A 26,792-nucleotide genomic window follows, 5' to 3' on the forward strand; every position below is an offset into this window, starting at 1 on the left:
AAATAGAAAATAAAAGAAAATATAAAACATGAAAAACAATTAAAGAGAATTGTCACGTAAGAAAGAAAGAATTTTAAAATTATAAGAATTTATGAATGAATATTTGATAATTTTTGACAAAACAATTACAGGTGTCGTTTAAAAAAATGTTTTTTTAATAATTTTTTAATGTTTTTATAATAAAATATATAAAAAAATAAAAAAATTAATACGAAAATTTATAGTAGTTTTTTTATTTTTTTATTAAAATACTTAGTCCCAAACGAGGCTTCAGTGTCCCTTCACCTTCGTCTCCCAATTGATTTCTCTCATCACTCTCACTCTGTCAAAGTCCTAAACCATTTCATCGAACTCAACAAATTTTCCAAAATCTCTCTGCATTTGTCATCTCCATGTTCAACCAAAACACCATTTCAATTCTCGCAGACTCTCTCAAACTCTTCAATGAACCAAAAGCTTCTACACATGGCGCATAAACCACTAAACCATTACTTAAACTGATAATCACTGTTTGTACTTCTTGAATCTTCGCTTTTTCTTCATCTGTAATTTCGTGAAGCTCTTCTCCGAAGAGATTTATTTTTTCGCTGAATCTGAAGCTCTTGAGAGTTAGGGTTTCGAAATTCGTCGATACAAAGCGAGTTTTCGCCATTTTGGAGTTTCACAAAGCTCTGTGTAAGGTATATAATCGCTAGATCTCGTTTTGCATATGAATATATATATATATATATATATATATATATATAGAGAGAGAGAGAGAGAGAGAGAGAGAGAGGGGGATGGAGTGTTGGCCTATTGAATAAGTAGATTTGAAGAATGAAAGAGCTGTGTGTCCGTGTATGGATTGAGTTTCAGTTGATTGATTGTTCATTTTATTGCTTGATTTGTCAGTCAATAAGCCATTGTTTGTTCCTAGAATGAAATTGAACATGTTGAACATTTTATGAAGTTTTAGGCAGTGCTTGGTTCACTAGATTGAAGGCCGGAATAGAATTGTCATTGGATCGGAATACTCATTCATTCCTATGTTTGGTTTAGTAAGAGGGAAATAAATGTATATTCTTCTAGTAATCTCCATGGAATCACAATTTACCAATTTAAGAGAATGATGATTCCGTTGTAAATGGCCGAGCAATAGTCATTCCATTTCCTGCTCGAAATCATTATAAGGAACCAAACACTACAAAGTGTATAGATTTGTAATGTGAATTATGCACAGAAATTAGTCTGGTAACTGGCAATTTGGCGATAGGCTTCCAAGTTTGGTGTTCAGCAGCATTCGAGTTTTTCAGTTTTATGATTAAGGCACTATAAAGTTTAGGAGTTCTTATGGTTTGTATTATTATTCTTGTTGTCTTGTTGTGATCTTTGTCTAACTGCTTGTTGCTAACGTTGGTGGAAGTAAATATTCTACCTGTTCGTCAGTTTTCGGAATGTTGTTTTATTTTTTATGAGTAAAGGAACTACTTGCAAATATAGAACTATTAGGTGTTGTACATCCAATGACATTTTGAGATATATCTTCAGATTCTGCAAATTATTAACACAAGGAAAAATTGATAGATTCTGCTCCATTTGTCATCTATTTCTTCACCCACCTTTGAAGTATCTATGAATTTAACATCTTGACTTTAGCCTAGTGTTATACCCCTAAGCATGTGGTTATGGTTTTGCAATCATAAATGGCTTCTGAGGTGTGTGTATGTGTGACTCTTTTCCATTTTATATATAGAATTGATGAACAGATGAAAGCATCAGAGATTTTTGTATTCATAGTCTTGATTTCCTTTTTCATCGGGCAAAAATCAATTAAGCTTTTTCTAAGGCAGAAAACGCAGAATGTTTTCGTACTCCTGTAAATTTTTAATACAAGTGTATTGTACTCTCGCATTGAGTCTTGTTTCTCTCTTAGAGTAGTTCATGTAGCTACACGGTTGAATTTTATAGTGGTGATATTCTTTTTCCAGGTAGAAATACTCCAGCTTATTAAGTGTGATAAGATTAGAAGCAAGCATTTTAACCTTGGTGAATTTGATGACCGTAGCTGTAGCAGCAAGATATGAGAGATTGATGAAGAGATGCAATCAGCTTGCATTCATCTGAAATGAAGGACGTCCAGGTTTTGATGTTAAGACTTTAACAAAGATCATATAATATTTTATGCAAATCTGTTAGTGGGCTCTCTCTCCATTGCTTTATAATTTCTTATTTCATCCAATCTTATATAATCCATATGTATAGATATTATGCTTCTAGAAAATTTTATTGAAAACAAATTTGATTGACTTGGGCGCCCGTATTTTAAACCCCATCATGGTGCAGTTTTCTGTCTAACTTCCTAGAACTGCTATTTTTGTCCTATTTATGTATTTATTCTAAATGCAATTATTATTATTTTTTTAATGATTAGTACAACATCAAAAGGGGATGCTCAATTACATCAATCAAAAAACTGAACTGCGGTCCACAGGAGACCCAAAAGACCTGTAAACAAGACACCTCCCCATAGTATCAACACAATCCATAAAATGCAATTTGTTTTATTGTAGTTCTTTTTTGTAATCAAATTGAAGATGTTTCACAGGTTTCACAGAATACACCTGAAATACAATCCTCAACCCAAGTTTCACATGAGTCCCAAGGAGACCAACAGAACAATGGAACAGAGGCTCCTTTAGCTGACTCGGGTTCGATTTCCACTTCAAGCAATGATAATAAGAAAGTTTCTCGTGAGGATATTGAACTTGTAAGACAGTCTGTTCTTTCTATTTTGTAGGTGTGTTTTCTTTTTAGAGATTTTTCTGTCATATAATTTTTTTTTTTTTTTGCAAACTTAAATGATTTGTTACAGGTCCAGAATTTGATAGAACGGTGCTTACAGTTGTATATGAATAGAGATGAGGTGGTAAAAACCCTCTTGAATCGTGCAAGAATAGATCCTGGATTTTCAAATTTGGGTAAGCATCTTTTGAAAAAAATCATTTGTAGTTCGAATGATACTTGGGTTGCTCATCAATTTCTGATGCACCATAGATTTTTCCATCTAATCTATCCAACATGATCCAATATAACCTATTTAAGTAAAAACAGATTTTATCCACCTAAAAAATAAAATAAAAGAGTAGAGGTTTTTTAAAGTTTATGAGTTTTGCTTTGAAAGATAAAAGATCTTTTGAATTTTTTTTGCCAGTTTATTTATTAATGTATTAATGCTCTTGCAATCATTTAATTGTAGCTTTTATTGAGTAACTTTTTTTCTTCAACTGATCATTTTCTTTGTTAATTCAGTATGGCAGAAGTTAGAAGAAGAAAATGCTGACTTTTTCAGGGCATATTACATAAGGCTAAAATTGAAGAAACAAATTATATTGTTCAATCATTTGCTTGAGCATCAGTATCATCTAATGAAGTACCCTATACCTCCAAAGGTTCCTTTGGCTCCAATACAGAATGGTATTCATCCCATGCCAGGTAAATTCTCACTTTTTCATGGCCCAGGAATGTGTATCGGGTGCGGCTGTGTGTCAAGAACTCCAGTTATTAGATTCATTTAATCCCAATATCTGAGAACTAGAGCCATGGCCAAAGTGTCCATCGATTAATTATTTTCATCACTTTCTGAAGGTAAAATGAAGTTCTACTCATTTACCCAAAATGAGTAGAAGAACAAATTTAAATTTTGAACTAGGAAAGTGTTCCTTTGTTCCTTTCTTGGCTTGTGCTGTCGGGGAAGTGTTTTGTAATAGATGCGGAAGTGTCTCATATCCATGCCGAGATTGATGTGGGTGCTCTGCACGTAATGAAGAGTCCATCAATCCACGTGACAAAAACGAAGATTTTAGGGTTATACCAGAATAAGGTTAGGTTCATAGAAGGGTAGAACTGTGGTTAGGATGGCATACATATATCATTTATGATCATTATTATTTAATATCACACATTTGCAGTGCAGTTAACAACTTGCCTATGGGATACCCTGTCCTACAGCAACCACCAGTTTCAGCTACTGGTCAACCTCATCTCGATTCAATGGCATGTGGAATATCTAGCTGTCATGTGGTTAATGGAGTGCCTGCACCAGGCAATTTCCATCCCATCCGGATGAATTCTGGGAACGAGTGAGAACTCTCCCCTATCTTCATCTCATTTTTCTTTATGATTTTCCATTCATTAATTGGCAAACCATAACTGTTCCATTTACTTCCTCTCTCCCTCTGGCTGATCTTATCCACTTGATTCTGTGTATGATAAATGCCTATGATATAGTTGTCATGTTTAGATAATGTGTCCATGATGACAATCGTAGACCCCAAAAATAGTCAAAATGAGCGTCATGCCTTTTTGAGCCAGTAATAAATTCAGCCGAGTGGTTTCCTGAAATACATTGATGCTCCTTTACATTCGGATGGAGAAAATATCTCTGGCTACCTTCTTCCATCAATTAATGTATTTTTAAGTCCATGCTCTTGTTAACATACCTTCTTCTTGTGAGAATTTTTTTGAATTTCATGAGATCTCATTAGTAGTGGGAAGTATTATTACCCTGGCATTGCACAGCATGGCATTAGCTTGTGTTATTATCTGTAATGAAATATTAATTTTTAAATTTTAATGTAATATAATTTCAGTTTTCCTTCTATTTTCCCGCAATGTAGCGTACTAGAAATTCTGCTAATGGCTGTTGCTTTTGCCTTTGCTGAAGTATGGTGATGGACAACAGTACACCTGCTGCCATTCCACCAAGCAGTGCCATGTCATCTATGTCTGATATGCCTGTGAGTCCTACTTCAGTGGCATCTACTGGCCATTTCCCCTTCACCGCATCGGATATATCGGGTATGGGAGTAGATACATCAGCACTTGACACAGCATTTACTGCTGATGTGGCAAATTCAGTAGGATTGCAGCTTCCACCAGATAATGGGGTGGGGAATTCCAGAGATTCCCTTCGATCATTGGCTCAGATACCTTGGAATTTTAGCCTTTCAGACCTGACAGCAGACTTGTCAAACTTGGGAGGTACTTTTGGACCATTTCAACTGTTATATACATGTATAACAAGTTGTAATGTTGTTTGGGATTGAAGTTGCACCTCTATACTCGGTTGTTAAACATAAATGAGTAGATCTGTTCAGTTTCTGTGACACTGTATTCTTACCAGCCTAGCAAACCTGCAAAGACTCCTGAAAATTAACTATGACTATAAGCAAATATTTTAATGCTTGTCAGTGTACAATTGTAGTTAATTGGACATTTTGTCAGCAGGATTCACATCTTAAAAACATACAATGTGCACCTACACCCGTTTCTTTCTTGTTAGACGCATTACTTATTCGGAAAGGAAAATGCTGAAGACAGCCCATAGGGCTGTTGTTAATGTTGGAAAATATGTAAGTAGTGTATTGAAATGTGTAAAAACCGTATAAGAATATACGAGTGTTTTGGGATATGTAAAAAGTGTATTGGGATTATAAATATTTTGGCATTATATGCTTCTTAATGACAGCCCCGTCACTTATGTGACCCATTCAGAAATTGTTCAATACATTGCTTATATGTATATATAGTAATTCAACAACCATTTCTTGGTAAACATGTCTTGGCCCTCTGAATGACAAAGTGGTTGTTTTATTATGTTCATGATTCTTTTAAATATTTTGTGTTTGGTGGTGGATTTAAGCAGCCAATCTTCTATATGCATGGATACACATCTAAGATTAGATCGGAAAATGAAAAGATAGGTTTTTTGGCTGCCATTGAATATATTTTTTGTCTTGTTTATTTTGATTCTGTTTTTTGTTTTTGTTTTTAAAATTCTTGTGTGTTTTGGTTAATTATATATCTCTTCCTTTGAAATTGGTTGCAGATCTAGGAGCCTTGGGAAATTATCCTGGTTCCCCATTTTTGCCTTCTGATTCAGATATTTTACTTGATTCTCCAGAGCAAGAGGATATAGGTATGCTGAATCATGACTTCTTCTAGTTTTCTCAGCATTTGACCGAAAATGATTAATTTATTGGAATGCATGCTAATTTTCCATTTGTGAAGATGCATAGCTCTTCTATTTAAAAGAGATGGTCAGAAAATTATATACCATACTGAAGAACAATGAAAGAGTACAATCTTTCTATTGAATTAGTAAAAGTTCAATAGAGAAAATCACCTCTCTTGAAGTCACGTATTGGTATCCAACATGTTTCGGACTCAGACAATCTCTGGACACCCCTAGAGTAAGTGTCCCATAATTTTTTTTCTAGTCGGAAACGCAATGGACACATTAGGGATATGAAGTGTCATACTCAAGGTTGATGAATTTGATGTGATTAAATAAATGAATATGAATATGTAGAATTATATGTTTTGCACGTGTCTTCTGCGTGTAATGTCTTATATTTTTGGCAATTTGAGCGTCTGTGTGTCCGTTTCCGTGCTTAGCTGGTAGCTTCGAGGGGATTTACTAGCTATACCCGACGACATACAACCTACTATTTCAGAATTGGGGAAAGTTTGATCACAAAAAAAATCTAAAAATTCTAGAACAATGCGACTACAGTTCAAATACCTCTTGCTCTTTCCATTTTATGATTTGTCTTACACTCAGCTCGTCTTTGTTTCAGTAGAGGAATTCTTTGTCGACTCGGTCCCTGGGCCACCATGCTCTCTATCTGATGAAGAGAAGTCCTAGGTTAAGGTGAGGATTATTATACATTTCTTTAACTTATTTAGGATAAAATAAATTTGTCGGTGCACAATAAAAAGTGAAGAAACTGTAACAATTAGGTATGTTAGCTGGACATTCGGATAGTTATTAATTGCTTTGAATTGGATCTATATTTTCTTTCTGGTATGAAGCATTTCATATAATTTTAGTTAAAAAAATTCTCATGATACTAATATATGGTAGGATATTGAACATTATTATTTCGAAAGCTCGACAGTCTTATTATGCTTGTTTTCTGTCAAACATGTATTTTGTCTTTTTGTTAAACTTTTGTATTTTGTTTTTTGGGAAAATATTTTCTACACAAAGGGGTGAATTATTTTTTTGGATAAATTACAAATGCACCTCTTAAAATTTGTTTAAAGCTCGACAGTCTTATTATGCCTGTTTTCGTCAAACATGTATTTTGTTTTTTTGTTAAACTTTCGTATTTTGTTTCTTGGGAAAATATTTTCTACATGGACAAAGGGGTGAATTTTTTTTAAGATAAATTACAAATATATTTTTTGAAACTTGTTTAAAATACGAATTGTCCCTTGTAATTTTAGAAATTACATTTTGCCTCATGAAGTTCTTAATTTTATAACAAATGACTCATTTTATTAATAAATTATCAAGTTAATTAATAATTTTTAATAATATCAAAATATGTTTTAATTAATAATTTGGATACTTTTATTATTATATAAGAGAACAATTAGTAATTTTATTTTTCTAATTAATTTTGTTAAATAAAAAAATTCTTACAAGGAGGTATTTGTAATTTTTCAAATCATAAGGAATAATTTGTATTTTAATTATACCTCTAGGGGTAATTTGCCCTCTTTTTTTTTTGAATTTTTTTATAGTTATTTTATTTTATTTAATCTAAAGTGAATTTTTTTTTGGGTCAAAAAATTAAAGGGGGTGAATTATTTTTTTGGATAAATTACAAATATACCTCTTGAAATTTGTTTTGCTTGAATTAGAACAACTCGATGAATGTGAGTTTTAAGCCCATTTTTTGAAGTAGCAAATCACCATGTTTTAAGCCCACTTGAGGGTGGCAAATTCACGCTTTAGTCTACTTGTGAGTAGTACTTTCAAACCATTTTCGAAAATGAACATGAATTGGGTTGTTTCAATTCTCGCGATTTTAGTTTATACTTGTGTGCGTCACGTAATAAAGTTAGTTAATAATTAGAATAAGAACACGTGTGTTTATAAAACAACATATCATGTTTAGTAGAGCCGGGGTGTTCATTTCAGGATCTTTCCCTCTCATACCCAAGTTCCTGAGCCAAGGTAACTTTGGTGATGACAGATACGTGGCGTTTGACACGAGTCAGGATTTTTTAAATTTTTCAAAAACAAAATATTTAGATAGTGACTCTGTAGTCTAGCAAAGCATTGCAATTTTAGAAATAACATTTTGCCTCTTGAAAATTTTAATTTCATAACAAATGGCTCATTTTATCAATAAATTATCAAGTTAATTAATAATTTTTAACAATATCAAAATATATTTTAATTAATAATTTAAATAATTTTATTATTATATAAAATATAGTTAATAATTTTATTTTTCTAATTAATTTGTCCTCTGCAATTTCAAAAATAGCATTTTGCCTCGTGAAGTTTTTAATTTCATAATAAATGACTTATTTTATCAAAAAATTATCAAATTAATTAACTATTTTTAATAATATCAAAATATATTTTAATTAATAAGTTAGATAATTTTATTATTATATAAAAAAGCGCTTAAGGGGTAATTTACCCTCTTTTTTTGAATTTTTGATAATTATTTTATTTTATTTAATCAAAAGTGGAATTTTATTTATTTATTTATTTTTTTTTTGGGGTCAGAAAATTAATAGAAAATTTGCTGAAAACAAAATTAGTCAAGAAAGCAATTTCCGAACTAGCATTGAGACTCAACATAATAACATTGAATTCCGAAGTGCAAAGGAGTGGAAGGCGTACTTGAATTTTTTTTTAACAAAGAAGGTATTTGAATTTGCTAATACAAATAAAGAATTTAACCGCATTTGGTATTTTTAGCAGAGACATTTCTTGATCAACATGAAGGCTTGCGCATCATCATAATCATCATCATCATCATCAGATTGTTTATTTTGCACTTTTATACATACCATCAATGACATTCTGCAATATATAATACAGTGTTCAGTCAGTGTCCATTCCAACACATACATATGAGGGAGAGAGAGAGAGAGAGAGAGAGAGCTAAATATCAACATATTCTATTGGCATGAAACTTCAAACTAAAATTGTAGTACTGAAGAATGTTGAATTTTTTGAACTTTAAAATTTAAGTGTTAAACTTAAAAAAAAAGCCTCTCGATCCCTGTCTCTCTTCCACTTGCTAAGTTGCCACAACCTTTGGCCATTCAAGTGTAAGGTTTTAGTCAGCAAAATAGATTTTGAATTAGGTTCTTTTTGTTTTTTGAGGTTAAATATTTTACACAAAATATTTTGCATGTAAAATCTAAATTTTCTTTCTATTTTTGGGTGTTTGGCTGATGTTTGTAGAATATTTTCTTAATACTTAAGTTGTACTTTCTCTACATGCAATTTCTCTAGATGTTGAATTGATACTTGAGATGAAGCAATAATTATCCACAGCTGAAAACCGACTGGATTTGCTCACTAGGAGTTGTTTGGAATGATCTAAATAAAATTTTTTATAAAAAGATGTGCAGAAAAATAAAAAAAGTAATGTAACCAAAAAAAAAATAAAAAATGTGCTTATATAGCACACCCCAAAAAAGATAAAACTTTTTATAAACTGTTTGAGAGTTGGAGCAAGATACACAAATATGACTTGCAGAAATTTAAGAGGAAAGTTATTTTTGTTAAAAAATATTTCACTTATTTTATGTTCAACCAAACCATGGAAAATGAGTAAAACATTTTTCTCAAAAATATTTTATATTGAAGCAAACGGAGCCTTAATGGAACTTCACTTTTGGGAGTTAATCATGGGTTCATCATGATTCGTAAATAGGGCTCCATTCAACTATACAAGGCATAGGAATGGAAGATTTAAGTGGAGAAGAACAAAGGAGGAGCTAACCTGATAGTATTTGAGAAACTGAGCCCTCTTCTTCTTGTAAGTCGGAGTGAGAAGATCACGCTCCATGTCGAATGGCACTGGGTCGAGGTGGACAGCTTTAATAAACTCGAAACCTTTTAACTGCATGGAGAACACGATTAGTTAAGATTGATATCTCTAACATACCGATCATATTTTAAGAGAGAGAGAGAGATTAGAACCTTCTTTTCTTTTCCAATCTTAGTAAGTTCTTGGAGAATGTATGCTTTTGCCTTAGAATTCTCACACAGAGTATCAAAATCGCCAGCCACTGCGTTCTCTTCAGCCCAACATTCCAAAAATTGCTGGTTGGGGTTCACAACAGCGACAAGAAAGGACTCGAAACTGTTCCCATAGACCCATATCTGAAAGATGCATAAGCAGAAGAATTCACTACGAAATTAAAACAAAACAAAAAAAATTTAGAGGAAAGAAATAAGAATCAGAACCATGCTGGATTTATTATGTTTTTGCGACAGATGTTACTCCTAAAAGAAAACAGGACCGATAAATGCTACGAAGAGAAAATAGGAAAATAAAGTTTTTGATGATATGGCAAATTCTAAATCACTTAATTTACCATTTTACAACTTTAACCATTTTGCTTGAATAACTGATATGGATATCATGCAGAATAGTGAATGCTTGGACTGATAACTGCCGTTAAAAAGTAGGGCCATTGCTTCATTTTCTATTTTTTTGAAACGTGATCAAGATTTTAAAATTAAAAAAGGGCGAAGAAAAGAAAAGAAGAAGAAGAAGAAGTTTAATCAATCCAAAGAACCATAATAACTAAAGGCTAAGATGAGTTTATATGTACTTATCCACGAGTGAGGAGACATACCGAGTCAATACCAGAAACAAGAGAATAAATACCCTCCAGATTCTCAACCGATACATACTCTCCTTGTGAAAGCTTGAAAATGTTTTTCTTGCGATCAATAATTTTCATGCTTCCATCTGGTTGCCATTCACCAATATCGCCTACAGAATATGTTAACGAGCAACGTTATAAAGGAACCAATTTGCAAAAATAGTGGATAAAATTTATACAACAATATAATATAAACTGTGATGCAGACAAACCTGTGTGGAACCATCCATCAATCATCACCTCTTTAGTGAGGTCCTCGCGTTTGTAGTATCCAGAGAACAGAACATTACCACGTATACATATTTCACCACGAGGTGTGCTTGATAGGGCATCGTATCCCATTTCAGGAACAGATTCTAGGCACACATCCAAACTTGGCAATGGAGGACCAACTGTACCAATCATTGCTAGTTCATCTGGCCGTGCAGCGAAGGACCCCGCACAGGTTTCAGTTAAACCTAGAGGACAAACAATTAACAAGATCAGTCATCTATACAAAAGATATTGAAATTGTTCAATGACAGAGATTACCATATCCTTGTAAAACATGAGCACAAGTCACCACTCGTAGAAAGGTTTCCACGTGGGTAGCAAGAGGTGCTGCTCCAGATAGAATGAGACGAATTTTTCCACCTAGACCTTCCTTCACCTGGATCCATAATTAACCAAATTGAAGAGAGATAGGTTTTCAGCCGAGGCGAAAGTCTAAAGGGAAACCAAAAGTGTAGAGTAGTTGCAGTATTGAATCACTTCCACTACCTTGCTAAAAACAATTTTATCAAAAAGTGGAGCAGCCTCGAAATGTTTGTAGCCTTTATTCATGTTACGCAGTTTGCTGCAGATTGTCAAAATATAGGATCGAGAAACAGAAAATGAAAAGGCTATAGTAAGTTTCATAATCATACAGACATCAAGATTTCAAAAAGCCCGGCTAGGACTTGTGCCGACTTTGATACATTTACCTAGTTGGATGCCTCAAAAGGAACTTGGTAAGGTAAATTGAGCCACTAAGGCTAAAGAAAATAGCACTTACTATGAGTATGCAACGTTGAACAATGCATTTTTGACAAAACCCGCGGAAGAAGTCTTCTCTATCAAACCTGAAATGTAAGGCTCCGTTTGGTTTAGTTTTATAATCATGATTTGAGTATGAAGTTGTGTTTCTTTTTTTTTTTGAGCAGAAGTATGAAGTTGTGTTTCAAGTTATGAGTTTTGAAAAGAAAAAATTTGTTTGGTTATAAGTTTTAAAAGGGTTTTAAGTAGTTATCCATTTATGCATCCAAATGCTGAAAAGAAATTTTGGCTTACAGTCACAGTCAATTGGAAAAAATTGTCATGGATTGAGAAAATGAACGTGGCAATACCCACCAGTCAAGAAAACAAATCACTCTGTTTGGCTTTCATTTTTATAATTCACTTTTCAAAAAATTCTACTTTCTTGTTTTCCGTATTTTTTTTTGTTTTCATTGAATTTTTTTTAATATTTTAAGTAATTTTTTTTAATTTTCAAACACACCTAACATAAAAGCACTCAAAAAGTATAATATTTGTGAAAAAAATCTTTAAAAAATTCACTATATACCAAAAATATAAAAAAAAAAAATTCAATACATTTTTCGTATTTTTGTATATTTATTAATTTTTAAAATATTTTTTTACAAATATTTTACTATTTGGATACATCTAAGTAAAGTGCATCTAAAAAAGAAAAAAATGCTTAAAATTTTAAAAATATTCACTAAAAATAAAAATAAAAAAACACAAAAGACAAAAAATTCAATTTTCAAAAAATTGAATTCAGAAAATTTTAACAAAACACACTGATTGGAATGGTCTCGTAAAGAACTTTTTGACCAAAAATTGACAAACTAAATAATTTTGACAATTTAATGAATTTCCTTTACAGTCAAAGAATGATTTACTGGTATCTCATGGAATAGTGCAAAGAGGATGGTTCAGCAAGATAGCTTTCAAACTCTACACAAGGACGATGCCTAAGCCGCATATTTGTAGTGCTTACCTGAATATATCCTATCTAAGACTCGCGGAACAGCACATAAAACAGTTGGTTTTAGTTCTCTGATGTCTTCAATCAATAGTTTCACATCCTGAACATACAATTGGAGAAAAATGTTATTATATTTAGCCATTCACAAATAACAAGAATAACATGTTGTCATTGTCATACCCCACGCCAAAACCCTATTGAGGATCCAATAGAAATGAACAGTTCCTCTATGACTCGATCGAATATATGTGCTAGAGGAAGATATGACAAAAATACATCCTCCTCAGAGTACTGCAAAACAAAAGCATTGAAAAATCAATCAATCATATCGCTTAGATAGCCAAGATTATCGCCAAGGGCTAATATTACATAACTTGAAATTATCTTACCCCTTGATCCATGCTCTCTAGTGAGTGATTTACTGCAGATATAATTGAAAGAATGCTTTTGTTGGATATCACTACTCCCTTTGGATCACCAGTTGTTCCACTAGTATACATTATTGTACAAATATCTGTTTTCTTCTTTATTGGGAGATCAAAGTGCTCATTCTTTCCCTGTTGGTGCACGTGAAGTGTAAAATAGAATTAGAATGAATCGACAATAGTAAATCCACCAAAGAAATGCCATTCATTTCATAAACATCAACAATAATGATGCAGGAAAGAAATGTAGAAATTTGATAGGTTTATAATAAAGCAACGATGAAGCTAATAGCGCTGTTTCGTGCAGTTTTTTGCAAGCTGATTTGGTTTATATAACTCAGCAGCAGAGATAATAGAACTGTAAGGTCCATAACTAAAATATTCTAGAAAAAAGCTAATCTTAATTCACATTTTTGCTCAAACATTGTGCTACGCCCTCCCAATCACAACGAAGGAAATAGAAGAAAAATAATCTGTAACGCATGCAGGAAATTTTCTACTCAAACAAACAACTAACTTAAAGATGGATAGTTTAAAGCAAGTAGCCTACCAGCTGCAAAAACTGATCCCAAGAATATAATGCCAGACCAAAATTTTCAGCTACCTTCTTTTGTTCATCTGTAACCTTTCCAAAGCTCACAAGAGCTACACAACATAACACAAATTTTAATAAAATTTGGTAATTTACTACTCCTTGTATTAAGAAGAGAAACAGCAAAAGCAACTTACTTTTCAAATGCTTTATGGTGTTTGGAAATGTTTTTAAGACCTGGAAACGAAATAAAAAGAAAGAAACAATTATACCTAGGAAGTTCTTAAAATCAAATTTGAAGCCAGAAAATGATTTTCATCAAGTCAACAAAAGAACAATAAGCAAAGAAGGTACAAATGCCAAAACTTTCTGGACCATCACTTTTGAGTATAACGAAAATGTTTACTTACCTCAGGAATTTTAGTTTCTTCTACAAAGGTAAGTGAAATCTCAGCATGACAAATGATATATTCCACTGCACCAGCACCTAGAAACGTAGCAAAATAACAGAATGACCCAACATGTAACTGAACCCATTTCAATGCCATCTCTGATCTTTATCAATGGACAAATTACAGTTTCAGCAGAGATAATTATGTTTTTAGAATAAAAATTATGCACCATGTCTATGCAGCAAAACACAATCCTTTTGGCCTTTGTTTAATTTTTTCCATGTTGGACAAGTATCAAAATAACCATGATTAGATAAAAATAAGATCACTAACACCATTTATAAGCCCACATGACATGTACATCCATATTAAGGCCACATGATGTGTAAAACACATTCATTCTATAATGACCAGTTAATCCCTTATTATTCAAATTCAAATTCACACACGAAGCATGGAAACAGCGTACCTAGACTGTCATATAAGGGAACACAGTATAGTCCATGGGCATTGAAGGCCTGTAGAAATGTAAAAAACTATTAGACTGCTAAAATGCCAAATTAATATATCAGCTGAGTATCAAACTTCATTCATAGCTAAATGATAAAATTTTCCTTACACTATGAAAGATATCACAAAATATGCTTTTATATACATATCGTGATGAATGGGCTACTTGAATTTAGAGCTCAAAACTCAAAAGAATCATTTTCTAGTTTCACTCATCCAGAACTCTACTGTTACAGAAATACATAACCTAGCACTTACACACAGATAAAGAGGGAGACAGAAGAAGAAAAATGTAATAGGTCACAACACTGTATTTTGAACAAAAACCAACTCTTTGGTAGGTGTATTGGTACTTTACCTGCATACTTATGATCCATTTCATGCAGTTGGCACCGTAGATTCCACATCTCGCACCCTTTATAAGTAATTAGACGGTAGAGTTAGCATGAAACTTTGAAGCAAAATATCAATTTAAACCAAATGAAGAATTAGTTGGAATGAAATTGCGCCATGGTATGGCGAAGCTCAAATTTAGCCTCAATTACAAGAGCTAACATCTATAATTGCTTGCACTAGCTAATTTAACTTCTGAATTGCGACACAGCAAAATAAACTTACTTTCTTGATACCACAACTACGGATGGAAGCTCCAACCTTCAATACTATTTCATATACTTCTTCATAAGTTAACCACACATATTTACCAGCCTGTAGAGAATTGGAAAACTAAAATTACATTCACATAAGCATAAGCATATGTATATATACAACACAAAAAGACGAGAAACATGAGTGAAACAATAGCAGAGGATTATAGGACAATGCACCTTCCCATTAACAATCTCGCGCTCACCGAGCATTCGGTTTTTAGGAAATTTCTCAACAGACACACTGCAACAAGGTAACAAATACATTAATCTTGGCAATAATGATCAAGAACACTTTTGTTTGGTTTGATTTTCAGAATTTGCTCTCATAATTCTTTTTGAAAAAAATGAAAATTAGTTTTGGCAAAAAATAACCACCAAAACCATATTTTCAAATTTTAAAAAAATATTTCCTCTCACAAAAAAGATAAAATCACAAGAATGATGAGTTTTTTTATTTGTTCATTTTTTTCACCAAATTAGATTTTAGTTTTTTTTGAAAATTTTCCAGAAAACTGATTCTAAAATAAAAAACAAACATAATTTCTTAAAACTGGTTCTGAAAACGAAACCAAACATAATTCTTAAACAAGGTAAACAACCAGTACAATTCAATATTATTGCAATGAAAAAGATGAGATTTCTGATTTTTTTTTTTCCTCACTAATTATTTTTTTGTTTTTTTGTTTTGAAAAATTTCCAGGAAACAGGTTCTGAAAACAAAATCAAACATAATTTCTTAAACAAGTTAACCAGTATAATTCAATATAATTGCAATGAAAATGATGATGTTACTGTTTGTTTGTTTGTTTTTTTGAAAATTTCCCAGAAATCAAACATAATTTCTTAAACAAGTTAAACAATCAGTACAATTCAATTGTTAATTCAATACAATTGCAACGCCTCATGGACTTCTTAATCATGAATCTAGAGAAATTAATCCCACAAAACTTTTTGCTAATCACCCCAGTTCTGTTCAATACAATTCAAACATCAACTATAGTCTATGTTGTTAATCAAAACAATGCTCAATCAAAATAAAAACAATTATTGACAAAATTTATCATATCTCTCTCTAGATATGCATATACACAAACATATATAAACACATTGTTAGAAGATATTTTACCATTATAATGTATTATAGGTTTGATTTTTTTTTTTTTCCCCTTTCCCTCCAAGTTTTTTTTTCTCTTTCCAAGTCTTTGCCTAAGTCAAGTCTTTTTCTTTGCCTCCAAGTCTCCTCTAATGAACTTTCTCACCAAGTTTCCTCTCCTATACTTATTCTCCAAGCAACTTCCAAGAATCCTCCAAGAAACTTGTCTACCACGCTTTCATCTCTTATAAATTGAGCTAACCTTTTACCTTGGAATATAGAAGAAATTTTTATTGTTTTATTATGTTTGTGTGAGATTATCAAGTAAAGAAATAAAGAGTGTATGTGACGAAACTTTGAGTTTAACCAACCATACGACTTAGTTGGGCTGTTGTATCCTGGAAGACAAGTCAAAGTTTTTTCTACTGCACCAGTGTGAGGCTTTGCCTAACCCGGGCTTGAATCTCCTTAAAGAGGGCGAATTTTTCATGCCTCAGTCTTTTCAATAATTATTGTAATTTGTATTTTCTGATGTTTTATTTGTAATTATCACCAACACACATTATTTGAATTTTCAACTACAAAATGACTTACATATAGAAGCCATGAAATATGTTTGAAAACTCGAGAGGTAAATAAACAGCGAAGCAGAAATGGCTGAGATCAATGGCCGATTTTACGTTTCGTTCGGCTTTCGAAGAAAATGAGAGAAAAGAAAGGAAAATAATGACTGTAAAATAATAGCCTTTCGTAACATTTACTTTTTTTATTTATGTTTATAAAAAATTTATAAATTGATTTTTGTTTATTTTTAAAAAATTATAAATTATAAATGAATTTGGTTTGAACAAAATATTTGAAAAAATTTAAAAATATATTTGTTCACATTTAAAATATTTATATTTATTTTTTTATTATTTATGACAATAGGATCATACACATTATAATTGAAAAAAAAATAATTATAAAAAAATAATTGAAAAAAAAAACTATTTGAACAAAAAATTAACAAAAATTTACCCATAAATCCTAGATTATGAAAAGTTGAACCATTTAATCCTAAGAGTTTTCTTATACACCATTTAATCCATTTTGTTTGGTAATGTTTACAGAGTTGATTTTGAGTATGTTCAAGTTTACAGTAATACCCTTTTGTGGGATTTGTTTTTCCTGACTTGGGGATTCGGTGTGTTGGCGAGGGGAATTGCTAATGTTAATGTGTGTAAGGGTTTGGGTTGACTTTGGGAGAGCAACGGTGGGTTGTTTGTGTTGTGCTCCATTGTCTTACAGTTTTGTTTGATTTTTTTTCCTGGCCGTCATTTTGCATCGTTCTCTGAACCCGTCGAGACTGCAACAGGTGAGTCGTGTTGTTGGGGATGTTTTACATTTGCATTATTTGTTGCATGTGATGTTCGGTGTGTTGTGTTGTGTTATGTTGTGGTTTTGGTTGATGTGTATTGGTATGTCATTGTCATTCAGATTGGTGTTTTATAAGGGTTGAAATGGCTGTGGGCTTGTTATTCCCTATTATTTTAATGTTTTCTGTGTGTTTATGTGTGTTGATTAATGGCACTCATAATATTGCACAGTTACTGTTAATTGATTGTGAAGTTGTTCGTAGTGTGTGTAACTTAATTTTGTATGTTACTCCTCGTCACATAGAAATCCCAAATTTTCTCCCTCTGCAACTTTATCACCGCCCAACCTAGAAATATGCACACAATATCATAGGAAAATGATGTCCCAATGGGTGTGTTTGTTTTGAAGTATTAGGGGGTGTGATTGGACTATTGGTCCCACCGGATTAATAGTCCATTGTTTGTTATATTTTTTTAGAAAATGCTAGAGGTCCCAAATTTTCTACCAAATAAATGACCAAATGTCTCACATGGGTGTGGACCCTACACCCATGTGAGACATTTGGTCATTTATTTGGTAGAAAATTTGGTGTCCCTAGCATTACCCTATTTTTTTGCTCCGGTCTAATAGGGCCCCCGGACTATTAGTCCCACAAATATGGGACTATCCTATCCCATAGGGGAGGTGGGATAGAAACTATGGGATTGAAATCCTATGGGATTATTTTGTGAAATGTCCATTTTACCTTTCATGCTATTACTTAGCAAACAATTAGAAAAGGATAAAATAGTCTTTTGAACATTTATAAATTATTTTTTTAGCGTTGTTAGTTTAAAATTATATATTAAATAAAAAATTTAAATTATAAATTAAATTTAATTAAAAATAATAAATAATAAATTATGGCCTTATAAATTAATTTTTTTTAGTATTGTCAAAAAATTAAATTTACATATTAAATTAAATCATTTTTTTAGTGTTGTTAATTTAAAATTCTATATTAAATAAAAAATATAAATTATAAATTAAATTTATTTAAAAATAATAAATTATAAATTATGGCCTTATAAATTAAATTTTTTTGTGTTGTTGAAAATTTAATTTATATATAAAATAAAGTTATTTTTTATTGTCGTTAATTTAAAATTATATATTAAATAGAAAATATAAATTATAAATTATAAATTTAATTTAATTGAAAATAATAAATTAAAATATTGTGCAAAAAATAAAATAAAATAAATTTTTATTTAATCTAGCTAAAGATAATTAAAATATTAAAGCTATATTTAATATTGCTATTACTTAGTAAATAATTGAAAAGGATAAAATAGTCATTTGAACATTTATCTTTCTCCATAATATCCCAAACAAATATTAGATAACTAAAAATAGTCAAATTCAGACATCTAATCACATGACTAAACAAATATAAGATACAAATTTAGTCCAACCAAATAGTCCCGGGACAATGTATCCCAAGACTAATAGTCCGATCGATTACAATCCCCCTTATCTAGTCCGTCCAAACAAATGCACCCAATTTGTAATTTCACACACTGTCAATTTACCAACTTTGCCCACTAACGGCCACATTCACGTCGCGATGTATATGCCCTCTATCGTCAATTTCTCTATAATTGAGGCCTTTCAGTCTACAAGAAAACATTTATGACCAAACAATTCACAAGTTCACAAATTAGGATTTATTGGTGCATCACCCAAAAATTAATTGAAAAAAAAATTTATTTGGAAAAAAAATTATTTTAAAAAATTAATTGAAAAAACAAATTAATTGAAAAAAAAAAATTGTAATCAAATTTTTAAATTTCTATTTAAAAACCAATGTAAACTCATTTTTTAAGTTTACGTTTTTTTCTCAAATTTATAAACTGAGACAACCATTCGTAAATCAAAAAAATTATCAAATAAGTTTTTATGACAATTTTTAAAAATTTTAAATATAAACTAAAAAAATGAAATGATTAGGGTCTGTTTGGTAACGTTTACGTTTTCAGTTTATATTTACAAAAATTTTATAAACTGATTTTTGTTTATTTTTAGAAAAACATAAATTACAAACGCGTTTGGTAATTGACAAAATGTTTAAAAATTTTTAAAAATATAAAAAAGAGTGAGAAATGGCAAGTGGCGGCGGAAGACGGTGGTGGAAAGTGGTAACGGTGGGTGGTGATGGGTGGCGGCGGGTGGATGGTCGTGGTGGGTGGGTGGGTGACGGTGGCGGGTGGTGGGTTGTAGCGAGTGGGTGGTGGTGGTGGTAATGGTGGGTGGTGGGTGGTAGTGGCAAGTGGGTGGCAGGTGGCAGGCGTCTGGTGGTGGGGGGTGGTGGATGGTGGTGGTAGGTGGGTGGTGAGTGGTGATGGCAGGTAGGTGGCGGGCGGGCGGTGGGTGGCGGTGGCGGGTGGATGACAGGTGGATAGTGGAGGTGGTGGCGAAGGGTGGGTGGTGGCGGTGGTGGGTGGTGAGTGGTGAATGGTGGTGGCAGGTGGTGGTGGGTGGTGGGTGGTAGGTGGTGGTAGCGGAAGACGGTGGTGGAAAGTGGTGGCTAGTGTTGGGTGGTAAAAAAAAAAAAAAACTCAAAACTCAAAACGGAAACACATTTTTTGAGTTTACATTTTTTGGCCAAATTTATAAACTGAGACCACTGATTTATAAATCAAAAATTTAACCAAACAAGTTTTTATTTGAGTTTTTTAAATTTTTATAAATATAAACAGAAAACTGAAAACGTAAGTGTTACCAAACGACACCTTATTATACAAGTCCTTTCCTCGCGTTTCTTCTCCTTTCCTAATAACCAAACAGAGCTTTTTCACTTTACCGGAAAATATCAAGAATTTTCTAGAGAAGAAAATAGTGTAGGCGGGAATTTATGGAGGAGAGAAGAGAGCGAGGGAAAACTAGAATGGGCTTCTTCTCTATTTTTTGAGTTGGGCCATAATGCCCTTGGGCTTTTAGGGAGGCTTTTATTTTCACTTCGTTTGGTTTAATTTTTTAAAATTGTTATTAATTTTTTTTTATAAAGTATAAATACATTTTTTAAGATTTGCCTAAAATACTATTTATGTTTTATAATTTTGAAAATTATATCATTTCTCTTAAAGTTTCTAATTTCATAACAAATGATCCATTTTATTAATAAATTATCAAACTAATTAATAGTTTTTAATGATGTCAAAAATATATTTCAATTAATAATTTAGGTAATTTATCATTGTATATGAAAGCAGTTAGGAATTTCATTTTTTTAATTAATTCTGTCAAATAAAAAATTCTGACAAATGAGTATTTGTAATTTTTCAAATCATGGGAAGCAATCTATATTTTTAATAAACCTCAAGGGTGTAATTGTAATTTACCTTTGAATTTTTTGTCTTTCATATTTTTTTTATGGTCTTTAATAAAAAGAAATCATGTTTTATGTGAAAAAAAATTTAACTTTTAGATAAATTATAGATACACCTAAAGTTTAATGAAAAATGCAAATAAAATATAAATTTTAGATGAAAATAAAATATTTTAAAATTATAAATAATATTTGAATATTTATTTGATTAATTAATTTGAAAATACACGGTGGGTGGGAGGTGAACGAATAAAAAATAATAATAAAAAGATAAAATGAAAAGAAATACATAAAAACGTATTGTAGTCACATTAGAAAATACATAATATAATAAAATATATTTATTGCCTTTGTTTACTCTCTATAATGATGGGAGTAATTAACCTTATTTAGGCATTGTTTGGGGAGTGGATTGACTTTTTGATTTTTCTGTTTTTTTGTTATTTTAGCCTAAGGTTAAAAAATCTCATTTGGGAAGGGTTTTTTTTGACTTTTTTGACTTTTTATAAGAGAAAAAATATAATGATTCTGGATTAGATGTGATATTTTGTTTTATTAGACTAAAAAGCCTATTTTGTATTTTTGTGGCTAAAATAAACCCAAACCCAAACCCAACCCAACCCAACCCAACTCAACCCATCTTCCCAAATGCATTCTGAAGAAGTGCGGTATGGTCCATTGTTAACAAAACACATTTTTTAAATAAAAACTGCTAGAGCTTTCAAAAATTCTATCAAAAATTTTACTAAATATCTCATATGGGTGTGGAACCCACACGAGACCCACATTGTATAGGTCTCACACCCATATAAAACATTTGGTATAACATTTTTTAGTAGAATTTTTGATATTTCTTACGTTCCTCTTTTTAGATACTTTTCTAGATTTATTGTGTCGTGATTACCTTAATTATTCTAGTAATCAATGCATTCATATTAAGAATTTCACTAAATTTGTATATGGTGTGGATTTATTAATCTTGTAGGTAGAAAATTGATGAGAACAATCAATCACCTACCATACTTTCCTAAAAAAAAAAAAAAAAATTTACCTACCATACAAGAAAAATAAAAAAGTAGAATATAATATTGCTGATCTGGCAAAAATATAACGCTTAGACAATGCCCGTATAAAAAAAATTAAATAGTTTTTTTTTTTGTTTTGTTATAACTTTTGTCGATTAAGTTGATGTGGTAAACTAAAACACAGTGAGCTTGTTGGTATAATTTAATATAAAGTAAATATGAATAATTATAAATAAAAACTAAAATGTCAAAAAATTTGTGACCCATAAATACAAGGTCTAAGGAAAGTAAAATGTACCTAAAATTAAATTGATTTTTGCACACATGATCAAGTAATTGGAATTTGTAATCTACTTGTTTGTTTTAAATAAGTTTAAGTGTATAGAGGCTAAACACACAGAATGACACTAATGTAATGTCTCTCAAAGAATTGGTCTCATATAATTACAAGATATGAGAATTTATATGATGTGAGGTCCAAATATAGGACCCGTCCTTTGTGTGTCCCATTATTTTTAGTGTGTTACTATTTTTAAATTAAATCAGTAACACGTAACAATAAGAATAAATTCGAATAAACTTCAAGGAGTATTCACATGTGAAAAGCCACAAAAGAAATGTCTAATGATTTCATGCTTAGACTGACATGACATAAGAAAAAGTTTATTCTTAATTCATAATGATACAATGATACATAGACTATTTGATGGATTCTTACACAAAATTATATCAAAATTACATGTGTAATGATAAAATGAAAGACATTTTTTCCCCAAATGACTTCAATTTAATCACATCATTCTATAAATAAACCCTTGAATAAATTTTTTGTTGGTGCAACACTGCTTGAAAGTCAAATTAACATCAAGTTGAGAAATTTCACAAAGAAACTTACCGAAAAATATCCCAACAACTATCAATTCCGGGAGTCAGTGGCCGGAATCCATCTTTCGCTAGTAGATTTCGATAAACAGGTCCCATCGACGGCTGCCCGTTGGCTGCCTCCTTCGCCTTCTCAATCTCAACCACAAACTTCCTTTGTGCCATTGTTGTGATCAACAAACAAACTATGAAGGTCTAGACACAATAGCACTCGATATATATAAAGAGAAAACCTGATTTAAAAAGTCAGTTGCTTGTGTTGTAGTTTTCTAAAGTTTATAAGTCATTTGGTGACCAAATTGGAATATAGATTATGAGAGAAGCCAACACCTCTCATTGACTAGCAGATTGGGAAAGAGAATCTGAGGCTTTTGGTTTTTATGTCTTGTATCTATTTGGTTTTGTTTTGAAAAATAAATGCTAAAAAATATTTTTAAATTTTTAAAAATTATTTTTGTTTTCAAAAAAGATAAAACCACATGAAAATGACTATTGTTTTTGAAATTTTCATTTTATTCACCAAATTATTATTAATTTTTTATAAAAAAAATCAGAAAAAAGATTCTAAAAATCAAATCAAATAGAAAAACTTCACTCCAATTTGGCCACGAAAAGCCCTCAAAATTTTGGAAAACCACAACACAAGGCCCTGCTTGATAATGTTTTCATTTATTTTTTCTATCTTCGTTTTTATTTTTTTGAAAGAGATTTCATAAAACTGATTCTGAAAATAAATCCAAATTGCACCGATATGATTTTTATGCATGGTATGCAATAAGTTTTCATTTTAAATTTCAAAAATTAAAATAAAACATAAAAAAAAAACAGAAGTGTAGGCCATTTTCTGAAGTTTAGAGGGCTTTTGGTGGCCAAATTGCAATAAAATTAATCAGAGTTTTGTGAAGCCAACCCTCTCATTTGACTAGCAGATTTGGAGAGAGAAACTGAGAAATTAGTTTTATGCTTGTAATGTTAAGTTGGCAAGCAAGGGTTGTTTACGTGAAAGCTATGTATATTGTTTTATTGGTAAGCAGATTAGGTCAAGTTGTTGGCCTTAGTTAAATACAGATAAGTCTGGTTGGGCTGTGATTTGTTCTACACTATCAATTCACTCAAATTTATCTGATTAAGTAACACACACACACACACACAGTAGCAATTTGTTAATTTTCCATCTTTATATGGAAACATTTTGGAATTTTGGGTGGCTTGTGACTTTTAGTAATATTAATGAGTTATATTATTAGACAATTATGCTTCTTCATTAATTTTGTAAGGAATTGGTAACCCCAAGAGGTTTGGCTTAGTGAGAGAGGAGAAGCAATCAAAGGTCATACTACAGGGTCGAATCTCGCAAAAATCAAATATTCCAAACATTGGGGCTACTAAAGGTTTGTCCAGTCATTAACTTGAGGGTCCTGGGATTAGTATGCGCGTATGTTGGCTTGGATACCCGATTAGCACAACAACAAAAAAAATAAAATAATTGGTTGATGATTAGAGAATGTATGAGAAAGAGTTGTCTTAAATATTATAATTGATTGTTACATTATTAAGTTTAATTCTTGAGCTAGAATAACAATGCCTATTTTTTAATGACTTTTAAATAAGTAACTAATTATGAATATTTATATAAGCAATTATATTAAAGGGTGACAATAGGTGAAGATAGAATAAGCAGAATTTTGAAACAAGACTGAGAATGAGAATGACCAAAAACCACAATAGGTGAGTCATTGGTGCTCTAAATAGAATTTTGAATTTTATGTGTAATTTAATATTTGTAAAGATAGAATAAATATTGAATATAACAATAATATCATGTGATGATATTATTAATCAATAAAAAAAATTTGCATTGCAATAATATAATTGCATAGTTGAGTTAGTAGAAGAAAATGACGTCTCACTTAACTTGTTTGCGATAATGGAATACCACGTAGAGTGGTGTATTATTACACCCAATATTTATTTACAAAAAGGGCATATGTAAGAAAAAATACTATATGTCCTAATTTTTTTAAAAATGCTATATATTCTAAATTTTTTATCAAATAAATAATTAAATATTTCATATGGTGGTGTGGGGTCCACAAAATTACGGACTCCACACTCATGTGAAACATTTGATCATTTATTTAGTAGAAAATTTAGTATCTCTAGCATTACTCATATGTAAGGGGTCTTGCACCTATTTATGCCTTTTTGTTTTCTTTTCTTTCCACAAATCAATATTCAAATAAGTTTAGATTGTGTTTTGATTTTAAATTTGTAAAGAGATAAGTGGAAAGACAAGATAAATGAAAAAAAAAAAGAAGTAAAAAAATATAAATTAATTTTGTTAAGGAAAAATTTCATATCAGTGGAAAATTTACAAAATATTTACATGAAAAAGTTTATAAATTTAATTATTAATACATATATAATTTTTTATTGATTTGAAATTTATTTTGAAAAACTTCAATGATGTATAATTTGCCCTTTTTTCAATAATATAAAATCTGAACAAACCATTAATGAGTTTACGTGGGAAAGCGATTTTGTTTACGCAAAGAATACACCATCATCATGCATAATGGGTATCTGTTTTTGTTTTTTTGTTTTGTTTAATATTATATTTGGTTGTGGGCAGGCCGGGTCTTAAGATTTTGGGCTCTAAAGTCGATAATAAATTATTAAATTTTTGAGATTTTTTATATTTTTTTTATTGAATGAAAAAAAAAATTAAGGTAAAGAACAAAATATTTGTATGAAAATCACAAAAAATAATTAGAATTTTTTTTAATTAATTGAATAGAAAAAAAAAATTTACGTGTGCTTATTGTGCTGAGATCAAAATATTTTTTTAAATCAAAATTCAAAACAAGAGCACCACCACTTAACAAAACACAAAACTTTTAAATTATGTGATGTGAACTATTAAACTTAAATAAATTCTTCTTAATGATGTAAATACCAATATTATAATAGCAATTAATTGTGCAAAAGACAAAATAAATAAATAAAAAATTTACCTATTTGCTGCTGCTCCGTCCCTATGCTGCTGGTGTGTGCTATATCAAACAAATGTAAGGAATGTTGGATTAATAGAAGATAGGGTTAGGAATTAGGAAAAATGGGCCTTCAAATGGTTGGACTGGGCCTTAACTATTGGTCCTTTAATGGGTCAAAAAAATTAAGTTAGTTTGGGCATTTTTAAAAAAAAATTAGACTTAAAACATACCCAATATATAATACTAACTTATAATAGGAGGGGCCCCTATTTTGGGCTTATTTTGAGGGGCCCTAAGCCATGGCCTTGTGGGCCTATGGCCAGGGCCGGGCCTGGTTGAGAGATTTGAAAAAAAATTTAAAAACGAAAATGAAAAAGAAAAAGTATGTAAAATTATATGAAATATAAGTATATTTTATTTATATTTTATCTACCTTTTCTTTTTTTCTTTCTAAATCTCTTCTCAAACCTCCTAACCAAATACAACGTAAAACTAAAATGGGTAACTTTGTTTAAGCTATAATTTCCTAGTCATCAAGAAGATTAGAAGAACTAATTATTTACATATACACAATTCATGAGCCATACTTAACTTTTGGATATTTTATTCACAAAAATGGTTATGCATCCCCTAAAAAATATGGGGTAATTGCACACTGTGGGAATTTGAAAAAATTTATAAATTTATGAAAAATAAATTTACAATTTTAATTATTAATATTTATAAAAAATTTCAGTAATTTATAATTATTTTTACAAAATTCCACTGATTTGATATTTCACAAAAAAATATTGAGAAAAATGTTCAGAATTTCAATCTGTCCTGTAATTAAATTTAAACTTGAAGTGGCTTGGATCACACTTA

General features: G+C 31.0%; 2 protein-coding genes across 5 annotated transcripts; one reads left to right on the forward strand and one right to left on the reverse strand.

The window, feature by feature from the left end:
- Positions 1-225: 225 nt before the first annotated feature.
- Positions 226-6,758, forward strand: LOC114268371 (uncharacterized). Of its 4 annotated transcripts, none has more exons than XM_028209541.2 (9): positions 226-680; positions 1,968-2,119; positions 2,585-2,746; positions 2,852-2,957; positions 3,289-3,471; positions 3,953-4,118; positions 4,703-5,019; positions 5,867-5,956; positions 6,621-6,758. In XM_028209541.2, exons 2-9 carry the CDS (start codon positions 2,105-2,107, stop codon positions 6,683-6,685), a joined length of 1,104 nt encoding a protein of 367 aa, XP_028065342.2. In that variant the 5' UTR covers positions 226-680; positions 1,968-2,104; the 3' UTR covers positions 6,686-6,758. The 4 variants fall into 4 exon arrangements, with proteins under 4 accessions (XP_028065342.2, XP_028065341.2, XP_082773283.1 ...); XM_028209540.2 differs by having other exon boundaries at positions 2,045-2,119; positions 6,618-6,758; XM_082917157.1 differs by having other exon boundaries at positions 2,045-2,119.
- Positions 6,759-8,600: 1,842 nt separating this feature from the next.
- LOC114268372 (long chain acyl-CoA synthetase 4) lies at positions 8,601-23,914 on the reverse strand. The gene is made up of 19 exons (XM_028209542.2): positions 22,949-23,914; positions 15,387-15,450; positions 15,178-15,267; positions 14,918-14,974; positions 14,519-14,567; positions 14,068-14,144; positions 13,855-13,894; positions 13,676-13,770; positions 13,090-13,257; positions 12,881-12,991; positions 12,713-12,800; positions 11,726-11,792; positions 11,452-11,527; positions 11,224-11,341; positions 10,905-11,150; positions 10,663-10,802; positions 10,001-10,183; positions 9,801-9,920; positions 8,601-8,869 (listed from the first exon to the last, which is right to left on the reverse strand). Exons 1-19 carry the CDS (start codon positions 23,098-23,100, stop codon positions 8,834-8,836), a joined length of 1,977 nt encoding a protein of 658 aa, XP_028065343.2. The 5' UTR covers positions 23,101-23,914; the 3' UTR covers positions 8,601-8,833.
- Positions 23,915-26,792: the final 2,878 nt, after the last annotated feature.

This window comes from Camellia sinensis, chromosome 2 (assembly GCF_055761805.1).
Source record: "Camellia sinensis isolate YWXY chromosome 2, ASM5576180v1, whole genome shotgun sequence".
Classification (NCBI taxonomy): Eukaryota; Viridiplantae; Streptophyta; class Magnoliopsida; order Ericales; family Theaceae; genus Camellia; species Camellia sinensis.